Source organism: Dermacentor andersoni, chromosome 4, assembly GCF_023375885.2.
Source record: "Dermacentor andersoni chromosome 4, qqDerAnde1_hic_scaffold, whole genome shotgun sequence".
In the NCBI taxonomy this organism is placed as follows: Eukaryota; Metazoa; Arthropoda; class Arachnida; order Ixodida; family Ixodidae; genus Dermacentor; species Dermacentor andersoni.
Window position 1 is genome coordinate 115985023 of NC_092817.1, and position 15355 is coordinate 116000377.

Here is a 15355-nt window from a genome sequence, read left to right on the forward strand (position 1 = left end):
TGTACTTACCGCTTTCACTTTTTGTTCTGCAAATAGAGAAAGCCCGAGAAATATGCATTAAAAAAATACCGCTTGAAGCGCGCATGCAGAATATCAACGTCATCAAAGAGTCTCAGTGCCAAAGCAAGCTGTTCACCTCAGGCTTGTCGTTCAGGGCAGCCCATTTCCTCGGCCTTGAAACGCAGTAATCGCCGCGAGCTCTTCACACGCAGTGGAAAGTGCACGTGAGTGGTAATCGCCGCCGCTCGACTCAATAAAACGTTTTATGCACGTTTGATGGCACTGCTATTCTATGCTCACCGGGGCGCGGTCACATGCTTTCTCCATTTTTTTTCTATTTCGCGGGCTTTTTTTATTTGTCGAAAAAAGTAAACGTGCAATGCGTACATTGCTAGAAGTACCTCATTTTTACTTGTCTTATGATTCTCTACAGTCACTTAATGCGCGTCTGGAGAATTGCAACAAAAATGAAAAAAAGTTAATTAATTGCTCTTTAATAAACAATAGTATGTCATAGACAAAAAACAATACTGACCGCTTCTTAGTGCGACTCGGTGCATGGTGATTGGGACATCCTCTATATACGGTTTTGCTCAGCGCACCGCAGAATTATTAACAAAGGGAATCGGCGAAGGCAAAAGCTCTCAATGTTCGGTCAGGTGAAGGCAACTCAAAGTTACAGCAGACTATCCGGACCCCCTCACCGTTGTCGAGGAGAAGATTCCAGGCTGATAGATACAGGTTGAGCACAGCAAACGTCCCGTAACGATTACTAGTTTTACGTACTCTTACGAAAGTTTGCACCCTTTGGGGCTTGTCTTGTCCTACAACAATACTCGCCATCTGCCGCACTTGCGTTTCATTTCTTGAAACCTCGGCGCTTGCTATACTTTTGTGTCGAGAATGGCTTGTCACGCTGATAACGTGCAAGTCGTTCCTGCTTGTACCGGGCTCGCAGCGTCAAAGAAAAGAAATGCGGGCGAGACACACAAAAAAATTAAATTATGGGGTTTAACGTGCCAAAACCACTTTCTGATTATGAGGCACGCCGTAGTGGAGGACTCCGGAAATTTTGACCACCTGGGGTTCTTTAACGTGCACCTAAATCTAAGTACGCGGGTGTTTTCGCATTTCACCCCCATCGAAATGCGGCCGCCGTGGCCGGGATTCGCTCCCGCAACCTCGCGCTCAGCAGCCACTGAGCAACCGCGGCGGGTATCGGGCGAGACAGAAGACGATGATTGTTCTAGGACAAGTCCTAAAGGGTGTAATATATTAAAGAGGGTGTGAGACCGGATTGGACACTCGTATACTTAGAACGGCCGTTGTGTGGAGGCGGATGTGCGAAGTATTCTTTTGCGCGAGCACGCTTGCTGAGGACGAATTACGACTGTGCTTTCTGCGTGTAATATCAGCTTACATTAAAACGCAAACAAATGTAGAATGACTAAAGTGTACTGTTGCACTTCCAGTTGCAACATAGATAACATCCTGAGCTTTGAAGGGGTAAGATCGAATCAAACTCTCGTGTCGGACATTTCGCTGTGCGCCAAATGGTCGCAATTATTACACACATTTCAACTACTGCTCCCTGTCGTGTACAATAAAACTTTGGTATAGCCTTAGAGATAAGGGAGAAAGAAAGAAAAATTATGCAGGAACTCCGCGTTGCAAGGTTTCTACAGCGCAAGCTAGGGTTCCTCTAGATTGACGGCTCCTACTTGGTGAAGAAACGCTGAAGCTATTGTGGAGCTTTTTTAAGCAGCACTCGAATAAGAGCTTGAAAGCATGGCCAGCAGATCTTAAAGACGTTTTTCATTCGCTGCCGCACCTTCAGATGCCAGAATGTGTCGAGGAATGTGTAGCAGCATCAGGCAATGGTCGCCAATCTTGTGACGTGCAAAATCAGCAATTGGTAATGAGCCACAATTAACAGGAGTATCTTTTTACTGAGCAGAAGGCCCCCTAGATGGCGGTCTTTCCTCGGCGGATCAATCGGCCATCTCGCGCCGGCCGCTCGTGATGTGAGCCACGCACCTGCTTTACTCCGTAGCAATGGCCTGTCCCTAGCCCGCCACCGTTCTCCTTATCTTCTATGACGTCGATGATGCTGCTGTAAATGGGCTGATATAGCTTCGGGCCACTAGCATTTCAAGATGGAACAAGTTTGACTGTAGCTAGATCAACCGATCACTTCACGTTTTACCTAGATTCAGCGCACATAGAGAGGAACGAAAAGGTAGTCAAGAGTTCGACGAAAGTTCGTCTGGTCAGGTAACATGATGATGAAGAAATTGCGGCCACTGACCAAGTCAAGGTGAAAAAACACACAGAGACGTTTCGGGACCCGTACGGGTTCCTTGGTCACACTAAAAGCGGGCAAGAGCCGCGAGGTGTACATTCGAAAACAAGGTGCTTGTATCGGATCCTGCCTGGCACCGGTCCTAAGTGACTTGCTTTTAGCCACTGAGCAAAACAAGAACAAGGTGAAAGTAGCAGCCAAGGTTCCGACAAGTGGACTTGTCTTTTTCAAGGCGACATACGCTTTGCTCGGGTGCTATGCACATGGCCGTTGACACGCACGGCCGTGTCATCGGCCTTCTGCACAGCACTCCTTTATTCTCGTCGCTAATACACCTTTAGTCGTTGCCGCACCCACCCGCCTTACCCATTGTTTCCTTTAGAAGAACCCTACCTATATATACTGTGCCGAGGAAAGCACATGTCACCACGAAAAAGACAAGTACACTTGTAGAAACGTTGGCTCCCGCTTTTACCTTCTTCTCGTTTTACTCATCGTCTTAAATTTCCATCTTCCGCCTTCCCCATGTTTTCCCCGGATTGATTTTAGCTAAGCAAGACAAATGCTTCATGAACAACATCGACGTTTTGAAGGTTTTAGGTATCTTTAGATAGGTTAACGATTTTATAGTCATCCATGACAATGGCTTTGGCAACATCGATCAGGAAGCCGAGATATTATAAAACTTCCGGAGCTACTTCGCCTCACTCATTTTAACTTATCAATTACCGGTTGGTCACGCGTTGCAATTTATTCATCTCCGACTAAACTTCCACGACAAGCATGCACGATGGACTTATCATCCCGGAGCTAACAAACAACTTCTGGCGTACAATTCATCCCATTCAAAAAGTGTAGTTTTGTTAATATCTGTTTTACAGGCACCGTTCGGATGTCTTCTTGCCATGCTGCTGAGGAGGCCAGCCTGCGTGAACAAGCAGCACATCTGGTTTCGGCAGGATATCCAACGCAGGTGCTCGTCCCATTTCCCAGGAACTTGCTTAAGAAAATGCGAAACCACGATGGCGTCCCTGCGAAACCGTTCAGGAAAAAGCAGAAGCTGGCGGTCGTTCCGTATATACATGTCTCGCATGGGCGGAAGAAAGCAGCCAGTCAGGTCGGCGTGAAAATGGCTTTTTGAGCACCTGAAATGCTAAGCCGCCTGTGCGAGCTCACTGACCCTGTCGGTGAAAAACCGACGAGAGGGTGCCAGACAAAGCACCAGAACCATTTTGTGCTCTGCGCAGAAGCAGTGGTGTGCGGTATACCGCTGACCTGTGGCTTAAAATAGATCGGCCAGACAGTCCGGTGTGCAAATGATCGCTTAAGAGAGTACACACAAAACGTTGCACGGTACAGAGATGAGCACCTGTCCACACATTGCACTTGGCTCTACCTGATCACCGTTATGCTCAAAGTGCCGCGTAATATGTAAATACGCGTTATCCCTGTAACAATATTAACCTACCTATTCTAAATTAGTGGTTAAATTTGTTAGCATTTCATATATTCTGATATATCAGCTTGGGCTGCCTGATCACTAGGCGTATCCTCAATAGTCAGTATGGGCTGCCGCAGCATAACGCTTTATACCTACATGCACCAACGTCTAAGTGAGCGCGGAGCCACGCGCTCTTTTAATAAGCGTCGCCAGCTCTTTTTTACTTGGTTGACTATATGTAAGCACTTTCACGACGAAATGCATTTTATGGTTTGAAACTCTGCAGTTTCACGGGAACCTTGTTTATAAAATGACATCAGGTCGATCTAGAACGTCCCTAGTACGTTTTTTTATCGTGGACAACTTTCAGTTATTCGTGATAGGCTGAACAACTAACGGCAATAAAAAATTAAGCAGGGGAGATAATTATTTTCATTTTCACTTCATTTCATTAAACAATTGACCTATAGATAACTTATATTGCTTATAAAAATAAATCAAGCTATCATCTTTCCAGTGAAGAAAAATAGTGGCCCGTAATAAAAAAAATTCTAAATCTAGAATTACTCGTTAGCGTAGATGCTAGTGTATCGTAAAGCTAAAACGTATTGTCGTATTGTAAGCGAAGGCAGCCGACCTATGGCAAACTGCCCTTGCGAACGAAAGGCTTTGCGAATTGGGCACTCGATGTATATGCTGTATTATTTGCCGATGACGTGCGCTTCCTCTAACAGAGCAAAAGTAGTTCTGGTTATTCTGGAATCGATCGTTGAAGAGAGACGGCAGATTTGCGCCGACCTCACGGAATCGCAACAACAAACTTTCAACGAAGCTGTTTTCTATCGAGCAGGTTCAATGATAGTTTCGTTTCTCTGTAATTAAATGGTGTGTGAGACGTACTCAAGTTAATCCCGCAATCCCAGGACTTCAGGGAAAGTCGGACCTGCCGTCATAAACACCCAAGCAGCTTTCTTTAGCCCTCACGTACGAGAAATACAGCGACTGCACACACGTCGATACTGATGGCTCAACTACATCAACAAGTTCTCGTGGCGCTGTAGTTATACCAGCAAGGAGAATAAATAACCCAACGGTTCCAGACTTCCCATGCCACTACTTCTACAGCTGCAGAGCTCGCGGCTCCCCGCGGTTTACTTCATATGATCAGCACAGAGAGTCCTGATCCAGCACAGAGAGCAATAAAAAGAATAATCGGGGGTTAGATAAATATTTGCAAGTATGATAATTAGACGATAAGACGTTAAACTATTTTCCCACATCACCCTCAATATTGCTGTTATTTCAACCGAAAGTGAAAGAGGTTTGACGTTAGGTTTTTTGAGCGCTTTGAGAAACACTCAGGCCAATGGCGTCATAACGCTTTCGAGAATTCGCTAAATAAACGTTTTAGAAATGCTGTAATTTATCCACGCGCATTAAATTCCGCATGCACGTTTCTAATAATGTTTCCTTCATATTCGTTGATGTTGGTAGCAACAATAGTTCACCCAGGAGGGCCGGATAAATTCTTCGCCATTGTTAAAGCCCATAACGCTCCAGAGCGCTTGCACACGTGGTATATACTGAGAAGGCTGTGATTATCCGACACTCCTTAAACTTATTTTTAGAAATAACTCATGACCTGCCCTCTACTACGAAAATATGCGAGCAAGGTGTCTTTTCTTGTTCACGGACGACACCACGGTCACTTCGCATAAATCAACAATGCAGGTAGAAATCGAAAGTTCAGTAAATATTTTCTCCACACGACTCGAGTTTCAACATGTTTCCGGGGAACCAGACCATGCCGTTTCGCTTTAAAACAATTTTTTTTTCGCAATACTGACTGCTGTATTACGCGCCGCTTCATTGGATTTACGATAGGCTTCTTTTGTTCTCATTCACATGTCTTGTTTTGTTCTCGTAATACCACCCGAGTCTCCGCCCTGTATCCCCCCGCGCAGTAGGGTTGCGCCATTTCCGGAGAAAATTCCCATCGTCATCATCTTACGCGCGAGCCCCCCGAGAAGAAAGCCGACACCGAGCACGCCAGTGCAGCGGCCATGTCTCAGGAGCTCGCTCGCGGTGGCCCGTCATCCGGCGTTCCGGAGCCGTGCCGGGCCCCTATGCGCGATCGCCGCTACTCGTTTGGGTTCGCGCTGCTGCGCAGCAAAAGGGCCAGCACCGACGACGAGGGCACGCAGGCCAGGACCACCGAGTCGCGGATCCAGCGCGGCTACGACACGGGCCTCTTCCTGCCCGAGGAAGCCTGGCGCTCGGACAACATCGACCGGCTCAACCGCACCACGTTGCCCACGGACTTCACGCCGCCCTTCCGGGTAAACTGCGCGACGCGGGCGCGGCTCGAGTCCTGGATATAGGCGGCATAAAGGCCGCGAGGAGCCGCCTTCCACGATTGGTCGCGCGTTCGAATCGCGCCAGGGAATGCCCTTAGGTCGCTGGGGATATTTGTCCAGTATGCTTGCTCACGACAGCGGCCGCTTAAGCAGCGCTGTATAATAATAATAATAATAATAATAATAATAATAATAATAATAATAATAATAATAATAATAATAATAATAATAATAATTCGAACAGCCATCCTCGAAGCGCGGTCAGATCGGTTTCGAAACCCCGGGGCTCAGCGTTCTCAAATTTGCCGGAAAAGTCCTTGACCTTTTTTTGAGTCGACGTTCCGCGGGATCTCAGTGGCTATGACGTTGCGCTGCTGAACACGAGGTGGTGGGTTCGCTCCCGGCTGCTGCGGCCGCATTCCGATGGGGGCAATACGAAAGAAAAAAAAAACATGCGCGTGTAACGTGCATTCGAGTGTACTCTGTTTATGCACCCTTTCCTGGAATCTATATTGCAACGTATGGCGACGTATGCTTGTGGTTATGAACGGTGGTAGAACGAGCAGCCAACCTTCCAAGAACAAGAACTTGCCATCGTCGGGGGCCCTGAAGTACGCAACGTTCTGCTAGTTCAAAGCCAGTTTTCTTGTTTAGATCCAAATAGCAATTGTGTCATAAGTAGGATGGAGTGTTTTGAGTTTTTTCACGTAAACTTTGGTGCCTTGCGCTTGGCGTTCATTTTTCCCCTTTCCTGTGACGAATATCATCAGCCTATTTTACTTCCACTGCAGGTTGAAGGACTCTCCCTGCGATGTCCTATTAACCCCCTCCGGCGCCAACCAATTCCAACTAGCGCTTGCTAGTTGGATTTCATCACCCCACCTAGTTTTCTGCTGTCCTCAACTGCGGTTCCCTTCTCTTGGCACCCATCCTGTAACCCTAATGGTCCACCGGTTATCTAAGCTACGCATTAGCTGACCTGCCCATCTCTATCTTTTTCGTTTAATGTCAATTAGAATATCGGCTATCCATGTTTGCTCTCTGATCCATACCGCTCTCTTCCTCTCTCTTAACGTTGCGCCAAGCATTCTTTGTTCCATCGCTCTTTGCACGGTCCTTAACTTGTTTTCGAGATTTTTAGTCCGTCTCCAAGTTTCTGTCCCATATGTTAGCACCGGTAGAATGCATTGACTGTACACTTGACTGCACATGCACTGACTGCACACTGTACTATGATAATGGTAAGCTTTCAGTCAGGATCTGACAATGTCTGCTGTATGCGCTCCAACCGATTTTTATTATTCTGCAAATTTCTTTTTCATGATCAGGGTGCCCTGTGAGTAACTGAACCAGGTAAAAGTACTCCTTCACAGGCTCTAGGCGCTGATTGGCCATTCCGAACTCTTGTTCCATTGCCCGGCTATTTATCATTTTTTTTGCATTCTGCATATTTATCTTTAACCCCACTCTTAATCTCTCTCTGTTAAGGTCCTCAATCATTTGATGTAATTCGTCTGCATTGTTGCCGAAGAGAACACTGTCATCGGCAAACCGAAGGTTGCTGAGATATTCGCCGTCGATCCTTACTCCTAAGCCTTCCCAGTTTAATAGCTTGAATAGTTCTTCCAAGCACGCAGTGAATAGCATTGGAGAAATTGTGTCTCCCTGTCTGACCCCTTTATTTATAGGTATCTTCCTTCTTTGCTTGTGGAGAATTAGGGTAGCTGTGGAATCTCTGTAGATATTTTCCAAGATATTTGCGTAAGCGCCCTGTCCTCTTTGATTACGTAATTTCTCTATGACTGCTGGCATCTATATTGAATCAAATGTCTTTTCGTAGTCTATGAAAGCCATATAAAGAAGCTGATTCTACTCTGCGGATTTCTCGATTACCTGATTGATGACATGGATGTAATCCACCGTAGAGTATGCCTTCCTGAAACCAGCCTGTTCCCTTGGTTGACTGGAGTCCAATGTTGCCCTTATTATATTGGAGATTATCTTCGTTAATATTTTACATAATACTGGAAGTAAGCTAATGGGGCTGTTTGTTGAATTTTTTTATAACGGGGCTAAAACGTCTGCCTTCTTGTGGATTAAAATAATGTTGGCATTGTTCCAGTTCTCTGGGACCTTTGAAGTCGGTAGACAGTTCGTATAAAGGGCAGCCAGTTTTTCAAGCATTATGTCTCCTCTATCTTTGATTTACTCGTCTCTTATTCCATCTTCTCCTGCCGCTTTTCCCCATTTCATGTCTTGCAAGGCCATTCTAACTTCATCGCTAGTTATAGAAGGTGCCTCTATAACCTGTTCATTATTACTTCGAATGGACGTATGGTGGCTGCTTTGGGTACTGTACAAATCACTATAGAATTATTCCGCTGTTTTTACTATATCGTCGGGATTGCTGATGATCTTACCCTGCTTATCTTTCAGTGCATCTATCTTGGTTTGTCCTATGCCATGTTTCCTTCTCACTGATTTCATGTTTCGTCAATTTTTTATTGCTTCCGCAGTCTTTCTCACGTTATAATTTCAAATATCCGGTATCTTCTCCTTGTTGATCAGTTTTGACAGCTCTGCGAATTCTAGCTGATATTTTGAGTGGGACGTTTTCATTCTTTGTCGTTTCTTCATTAGGTCCTTTGTTACTTGGGGGAGCTTACCTACTGGCTGCCTTGGTGTCTTACTTCCCACTTCAATTGCTGCTTTTGAAGCGAGCCTAGTCAAGGTTCTATGCATTACCTCTATGTCTTCTTTATCTCTATGTTCTAAGGCTGTATATTTGTTTAGAAATACCTACCTGAATTGGTCTGCTTTTACCCATACTGCGTCTAGGTGGGCCTGTCTCTTCTTGACCAATTTTACTCTTTCTTTCTTCAAATTGATGTGAATCCTAGCCATCACTAACCTATGATCACTGCACTTCACCCTACTTAACACTTCTACATCCAGCACTATGTTGGGATTCGCAGAAAGTATGAAATCAACTTCATTTTTTGTTTTTCCATTAGGGGCTTTGCCAGGTCCACTTTTTGCTTTTTCCTGAAGAAGGTGTTCATTATTCGTACCTTATTCCTTTCCATAAATTCGACCGACATCTCTCCTCGAATGTTCCTAGAATAGACGCCGTAGTTGCCGATTGCTTGTTCACCAGCCTGCTTTCCCTCCACTTTTGCATTGAAGTCGCCCATTACTACAGTATACTGGGTTTGCACTTTTTTGATCGCCAATTCTACATCTTCATAAAACTGATGTATTTCATGGTCAGCATGACTGGGGGTTCGAACGTAGGTTTTTGCTACCTTTAATCTATACTTCTTAATAAGTTTGATTACGACCTCCTCATTAATGCTGTAGAATTCGTTAATGTTGCCCGCTATGTCCTTAGGGGATTAGGAATCCTACTCCGTACTGCTTATTATCTGCAAGTTTTCTATAGCAGAGGACGTGGCCATTTGTTAGCACTGTATAAGCCTCGCCAGTTTTTCTATCCTCACCCAGGCCAATGATATCCCAAACAATGCCTGATAGTTCCTCAATGAGTCCTGCTAGGCTAGCTTCATTCGAAGGGGTTCGGGTGTTAAACGTTGCAAGGTTCAGTTTATATTGGTGGCCTGTCCGGGTTCAGAGATTCGTAGCGCCCTCTGCTGCGTTACAGGTCCGACTGCCGCCTTTGTCAGGTGTTGCCGCCTTTGTCAGGACTCAGCTCCTGACAAAGGCGGTGAGGTGACAGGAGGTCCCCTTTCAGCCACATGCTCTGGGACCTCCTTCGGTATACTTGTGCAAACATGTCTCGTCCTTATTAAAGAAATAAACTAAACTGAAACTGAAACTGAGGGCCATTGGTTAATCGAATGAGTCGTTTTGTTGACACTAAAATTGACTTCATCCCCTTTGTAAGCACTAAATTTGCTTCTGATACACATAACACGCTTTCGAGAAGCAGTCTATGAGAAGTGCACAGTTCAATACGGCGATGCATATGCGACTAGGCAAGGATCGGAATGCATTTGGTAATCAAATACAAATACAATGAGACCTTATTCGCAAAATTATACGGGTACACAAATGAACGGAACAATACAAACAATGACAAGGCCCCACTTTGCCATCACTGAACTTGCTAGTAGCAACAGCTTGATGGGCGCGAGTTGATTCATCTTGAATATATATTGAAGTAGCGTGATGGGATGAGGACAAGAAAACACACGCAACAGTACTAGCGCTTACAGCCAATGGCACTCTATTTTAAGAAAACAGCTAGTTACAGTGTAACGAAAAAAAGAAGGAAACAAAGAATCAAATTGACAGGCCTGCGCGCACTATAAGTGCTGGTATCTGTCCAGAAAAACATTCTTTTTTTTTGCATTTATAGGCAAAGTGATTCGGCGCGGACGTGCTTATCTTTTGATTTTTCTATGCAGTGCGCCTCCACAATTTCTCTGTTGCTAAGCATGGCAGTTCATCCGCATTTGTTGCAATCGGAGTGGCGAAGTGGTTACCGTACCGGTTTATCACGTAGTTTTTGAGCTGTCTTGAGCCCTGTCATTAAAACATTGCCCATTTTGCTTTGTGTATATCTTCGCTTGCTAGTTGATGCGCTACAATAGCTGCAGCGTGAAGGCTGTGCAGGGACCCGAGCGAGGGTTCCCCCTCACCCATCTGTTCTTTCTCACCCCTCGTTCTACCTGCTTAACGCTTTCATTTCAGTGACAGGCAAAACAGGCGAATAAGAAGAATAGAAGAGAAAATTAAACAAACAGACAAGGCTAGGACTCAGCACTGCTAACTCTCTAAATATGCGATTGAGGTGTCCTCACGGGAACGCGTGCGTGCGTCACAGCCGGGGGTGACCTTGCACACTCTCATTTGTCAAAGCGCCATTTCTGTATCTCGTATCTCTTGCAAACTTGCTCTTTCGTTCAAAATGTGACACGCTACCGTACATTCAACACACCTCGACTCTTTGCTTATTTACCTTCAAAGTAGTTGAAGTCTGCTTATAGCAAAATGCGTGACCTATGGTGGGATCGAACCTCTATCTGCCCGCATAACAGCCCAATACTGTATTATAGGCCACGATCGCAGCATGCTTCTCCCGTGCCAAAGTCCCTCTTTCAAAAGTCTAGTGTGTGCGTGCCAGGTTCTCGCGTTCTTCCCTCGTGACAGCTAGCACTTTGAGACGCTGTGTGGGACGCACTGGCTTCGGGATCGGCCCATATTTATGTTTCAGCATAACGGACACCGGCATCGTTTTGAGGCATTTCAAGTCTAGTAGTCCTGAAATCACCACGCTATGCCTACGTTAGCCTCCTGTATGACGCCGATGGCGTTGCTCAACACAGCGACCACTGGGGCTGGTAAACCAGCATGATACGTATACGTTTTGTGCTTCGGCATTGCCTTTTTGCCCTGTAAAGCAGTAATATCCAAAGGTGATCGCATAAAAGAATCCTACGGCTATTTTTGAGAACACGAACTCCGTAAAACGGGTGAGCTCGTTGTAGACTATACGAGACGAACAAGGCCGAACAAGAAAAAAAGAAACCAGTTTTCATCATCTTCCGAAAAAAACAACAACAACAACAAAAAAAGCACCTACATTGGCTAACGCCGCAAGAAAATTTTACTTGATCATGCATCATGCTTGGATCAATGCGCTATAAAGCACAAACACGTCATAACCCAGCGTCTAACACTGCTTCGGACTCTCGCACAGTCCGCGGCCGGTTGCTCGACCGCTCGACAAGTGTGATCCACTGTACGTAAAGTTGTTATGGTAGGCAGGACTATTTTAATCGTGGGGCGGATACCTCGTCCAACAAACGAGGCAGTCGTGGAACGTATAGCAAATTGAACTTTTGTCATAGCAAACAGCGCCACTCTGCAGCAGAATGGTACCTACCCTGTTAGCATTTTCTTATGCTTAATAACTGCTCATCCCCAAGAAATCGCAGCTTAAGATTAGGAGTGAGAATGCTGCAGTAAGGTAAAATTCCGGAAACAAACTTTCAGAAATCCACAACGGTTCTCGGAGGCTGATTGTACGCTAAAACACGCACGCACACATCACGCTTGGTGCTCCGTCCACCTCAACGTCGGCAGAAACTCCAGCCATGCCGACTGAAATCGCTTTAGTACGTCTCACCGAATCGTTTCCCAATTAGAAGACACTATATTTTATTTATTTATTTATTTATTTATTTATGTATTACAGAACCCACAGCGCCAGTGTGGCATTACAGTGGGGGGGGGGGGGGGGGGGGGGGGTCAAATAGTTTATACAACAAACAGTACAAGTCATTTCATAATAAATGCAAAATAATTTACGTCACAACATATACACCCTGTGAAACAAAACTTCAGAATATGTTATCTTAAAGAAGAAAAAGAAAGATACATCGTCAGACAGCATTGGTCCTTAGAGCACAACTTCATTCATCAAAAGAACATGTTATAACAAGGAAGAAAAAAAATGCATCATTAGACAGAATTGTTACAGAGTCCTGCGGTAACCTGTTCCAGTTCGAAATCGTCCTGGGGAAAAAAGACATTCTTAGCATTTCGGTTTTGCATTTTTGCAAATTAAATAGACCGCGCGAGCGTGAAATCGCGTGGCTGCTGCGGCTGTCTTGGCGAATAGTTCATACTAAAAAAAAAATGTTCGATTACATGCCCTACGGTGGGAACGAACCGCAGGCCCCCAGCACAGCAGTCAGATGCTCTAACCATTAGGTCAGAATGGGACGTTGCAGTTGAAGCGTGTCAATGCCACTAGATCTTCGAGGTGATCGCCTCGTGTGCCACATTACGTAACGCACGGGTGCGTGAGGGTACCGGCGCATGCTTCAGTTTCCTATACCTCAAGGACTTCGCAATGCATTGAACACTTATACAGCATTTCATTAACAGCTTCATGAAAGCTCCACTTCACATAAATTCCAAAAATGTGCGCTGAATCTGCACAATTTTCTTTCCTTCAGTGTTAAGCGCAAAGAAGCTCGAAACAGGGACACACACAACGCAAGACCCGCACAGGCGTTATTGCCTTCTGTCTGTCCCTGCTTCAAGTATTTTTTGTGGCTTAACACTAGAAAATATTTTATTAAATTATGGGGTTTTACCTGCCAAAACCACTTTCTGACTATGAGGCACGCCGTAGTGGAGGACTCCGGAAATTTGGACCACCTTGGGTTCTTCAACGTGCACTTAAATCTAAGTACACGGGTGTTTTCGCATTTCGCCCCCATCGAAAAGCGGCCGCCGCGGCCGGGATTCGTTCTCGCGACCTCGTGCTCAGCAGCCCAACACCATAGCCATTGAGCAACCATGGCGGGTCTAGAAAAGATATCGTGCCCACTAATGCCGAAGCTGTGTCCTCAGAAAGTGCCTGTGGTGCTGCGCAACCATCCCCGTTCGCATTGTGGGCGCAGCGCTACGAGCGGACGCTGACGCTGCGCTACCTGGAGGAGGACGTGTCCACGCTGAGCAACGAGGAGTACCTCTCGTCCCAGACGCTCATCAAGCTGCGCCTGGTGCTCGGCTGGTTGGCGCTGCTTGCCCCGCTGCCGTTGCTCATGCAACCGGCACCGGTGAGTTGCCGCGTGCTGGCAGCGATTTGGGCCCGCGCTGCAGCGCGCAAGAAAAGACAAGAGGTAGTAGGCAAGGAAATGCTGAGACAGACAGGTAGGCCCTCGCGGTTCACTCGTGTGACTGTGAGGCGATAGCTTTACAGTATCTGTTTAGGCGACCATTTATCGACGTTCGTTTGACTTTCTCTACTTTATACTGGCCCGTGGGTTATGACATTGCGCCCTACTACTACTGTCCGCGAGTCTACAATGTTACTTATGATCAGTTGAGACAGAGCAGCAGAACGACTTAGTTCTGTTGGCTGCTCTTAAAGGGGCCCTGAACAAACTTTTTTATCGAAGTGGAGAACTGCATTTCAAGTGAAAGTATGCTATTTCAGAAATACTTTCCCTCAAGAAGTGCTCCACCGCGTTCAGCAGAAGCGTAGTTATTACCAATGAAACACGGCCTCCACTGTGCTCCTGTTCCTTCGTCAATGCCTTGCACTGCAAAGGCTATGGAGCAGTTGGGTTTGCCCACAACGCCCTGCCTTCTAAATGTCACCGTGGTGAGCAGTTCAAGTTTTCTTCAGGATGTTAACGTAGACGCCAAGACTTCCGCCTTTGGTGCCTACGACGCGCTAAACATAAGCCAAACGCGCTTGTCTTCAGCGAGCGGCAATGCGCTTAGCCATTGGACGCGTGACGGAACCCCGCGGTAGCCGCGGTATCTACACCATGTAGCCGACCGCAGCTTAATGTCAGCTATCGGCCTATAGCAGCCGTTGAAGGAAATGACGAAACAAAGCGTCCTATGACGAAATAAAGCATCCAGAAGAGAGTGAGGACAGGGCCTCCTGTTGGCAAGAGAGCGGTTCAGCGTATGATACTCGCGGATATATATATATATATATATATATATATATATATATATATATATATATATATATATATATATATATATATATATATATATATATATATATATATATATATATGTACGTTTATAGTGTTATGGGGCCCGGGTTTTGTTGTGAAGAGGGTCCGGCAGGGAAGACGAGCTGATGTAAAAAAAAAAAAAAACATAACAGAAGTTTAATACATCGTTACGAATGAGCGGTGCGCTTCAAGGAAGTTATAAAAAACACCTGCACGCAAGGGCAGAGATGTGTCCACGTGTGGCAACTCGCTGGTTTTCTTAAACCTTAATGGCGTTAACAGCGCTCGCAGACGTGGACAGAATGAGAAACAAGAGGACACAGCGCTATACTAGCTTATACTGAACAAAATATAAATAAAAGCTTATACTAAAGCTTATACCGTCCATCATCCCAGCAATCTCCTTCTTTCTTGCTTCTTTGTGGAAGGCCTTGTTAAGACACGTCGGCTCAACCTGCAGGGCGGCATGGGAGGGGAAACCACTCTTTGACGTAGAGGGGTTGACCGTAGTACAGAGGGGAATAGAATTTGCACATTCCGCGCGTAATTCCGTCGCACACACCCTACGGACAACTCTTTTCATATTGACGAGCATGACGATAGGCACGCCGTGTCCTAGGCGTTTGGCATCTGTGGCATTCATTGCCGCGCAAAGTGAACCGCAGCAATACACATATGCGAACCACAGCTATCGCTTTATTACAACGAACTGCAAAGAAAGGAACGTAGTGGAGAGCATTGC

At 45.8% G+C, this 15355-nt stretch overlaps 1 protein-coding gene across 4 annotated transcripts in view; it reads left to right on the forward strand.

Moving 5' to 3' along the window:
- The window catches only part of LOC126537405 (Na(+)/dicarboxylate cotransporter 3-like), a 96841-nt gene that overhangs the window by 38071 nt on the left and 43415 nt on the right, over window positions 1-15355 (forward strand). For 2 of the 4 annotated variants that reach the window (XM_055074327.1, XM_050184415.2), the window contains exons 1-2: window positions 3282-6082; window positions 13537-13695. In XM_055074327.1, the coding sequence (XP_054930302.1) occupies window positions 5807-6082; window positions 13537-13695 (435 nt within the window). In that variant the 5' untranslated portion in view covers window positions 3282-5806. The other 2 variants (XM_055074328.2, XM_055074329.2) reach the window with 2 other exon arrangements.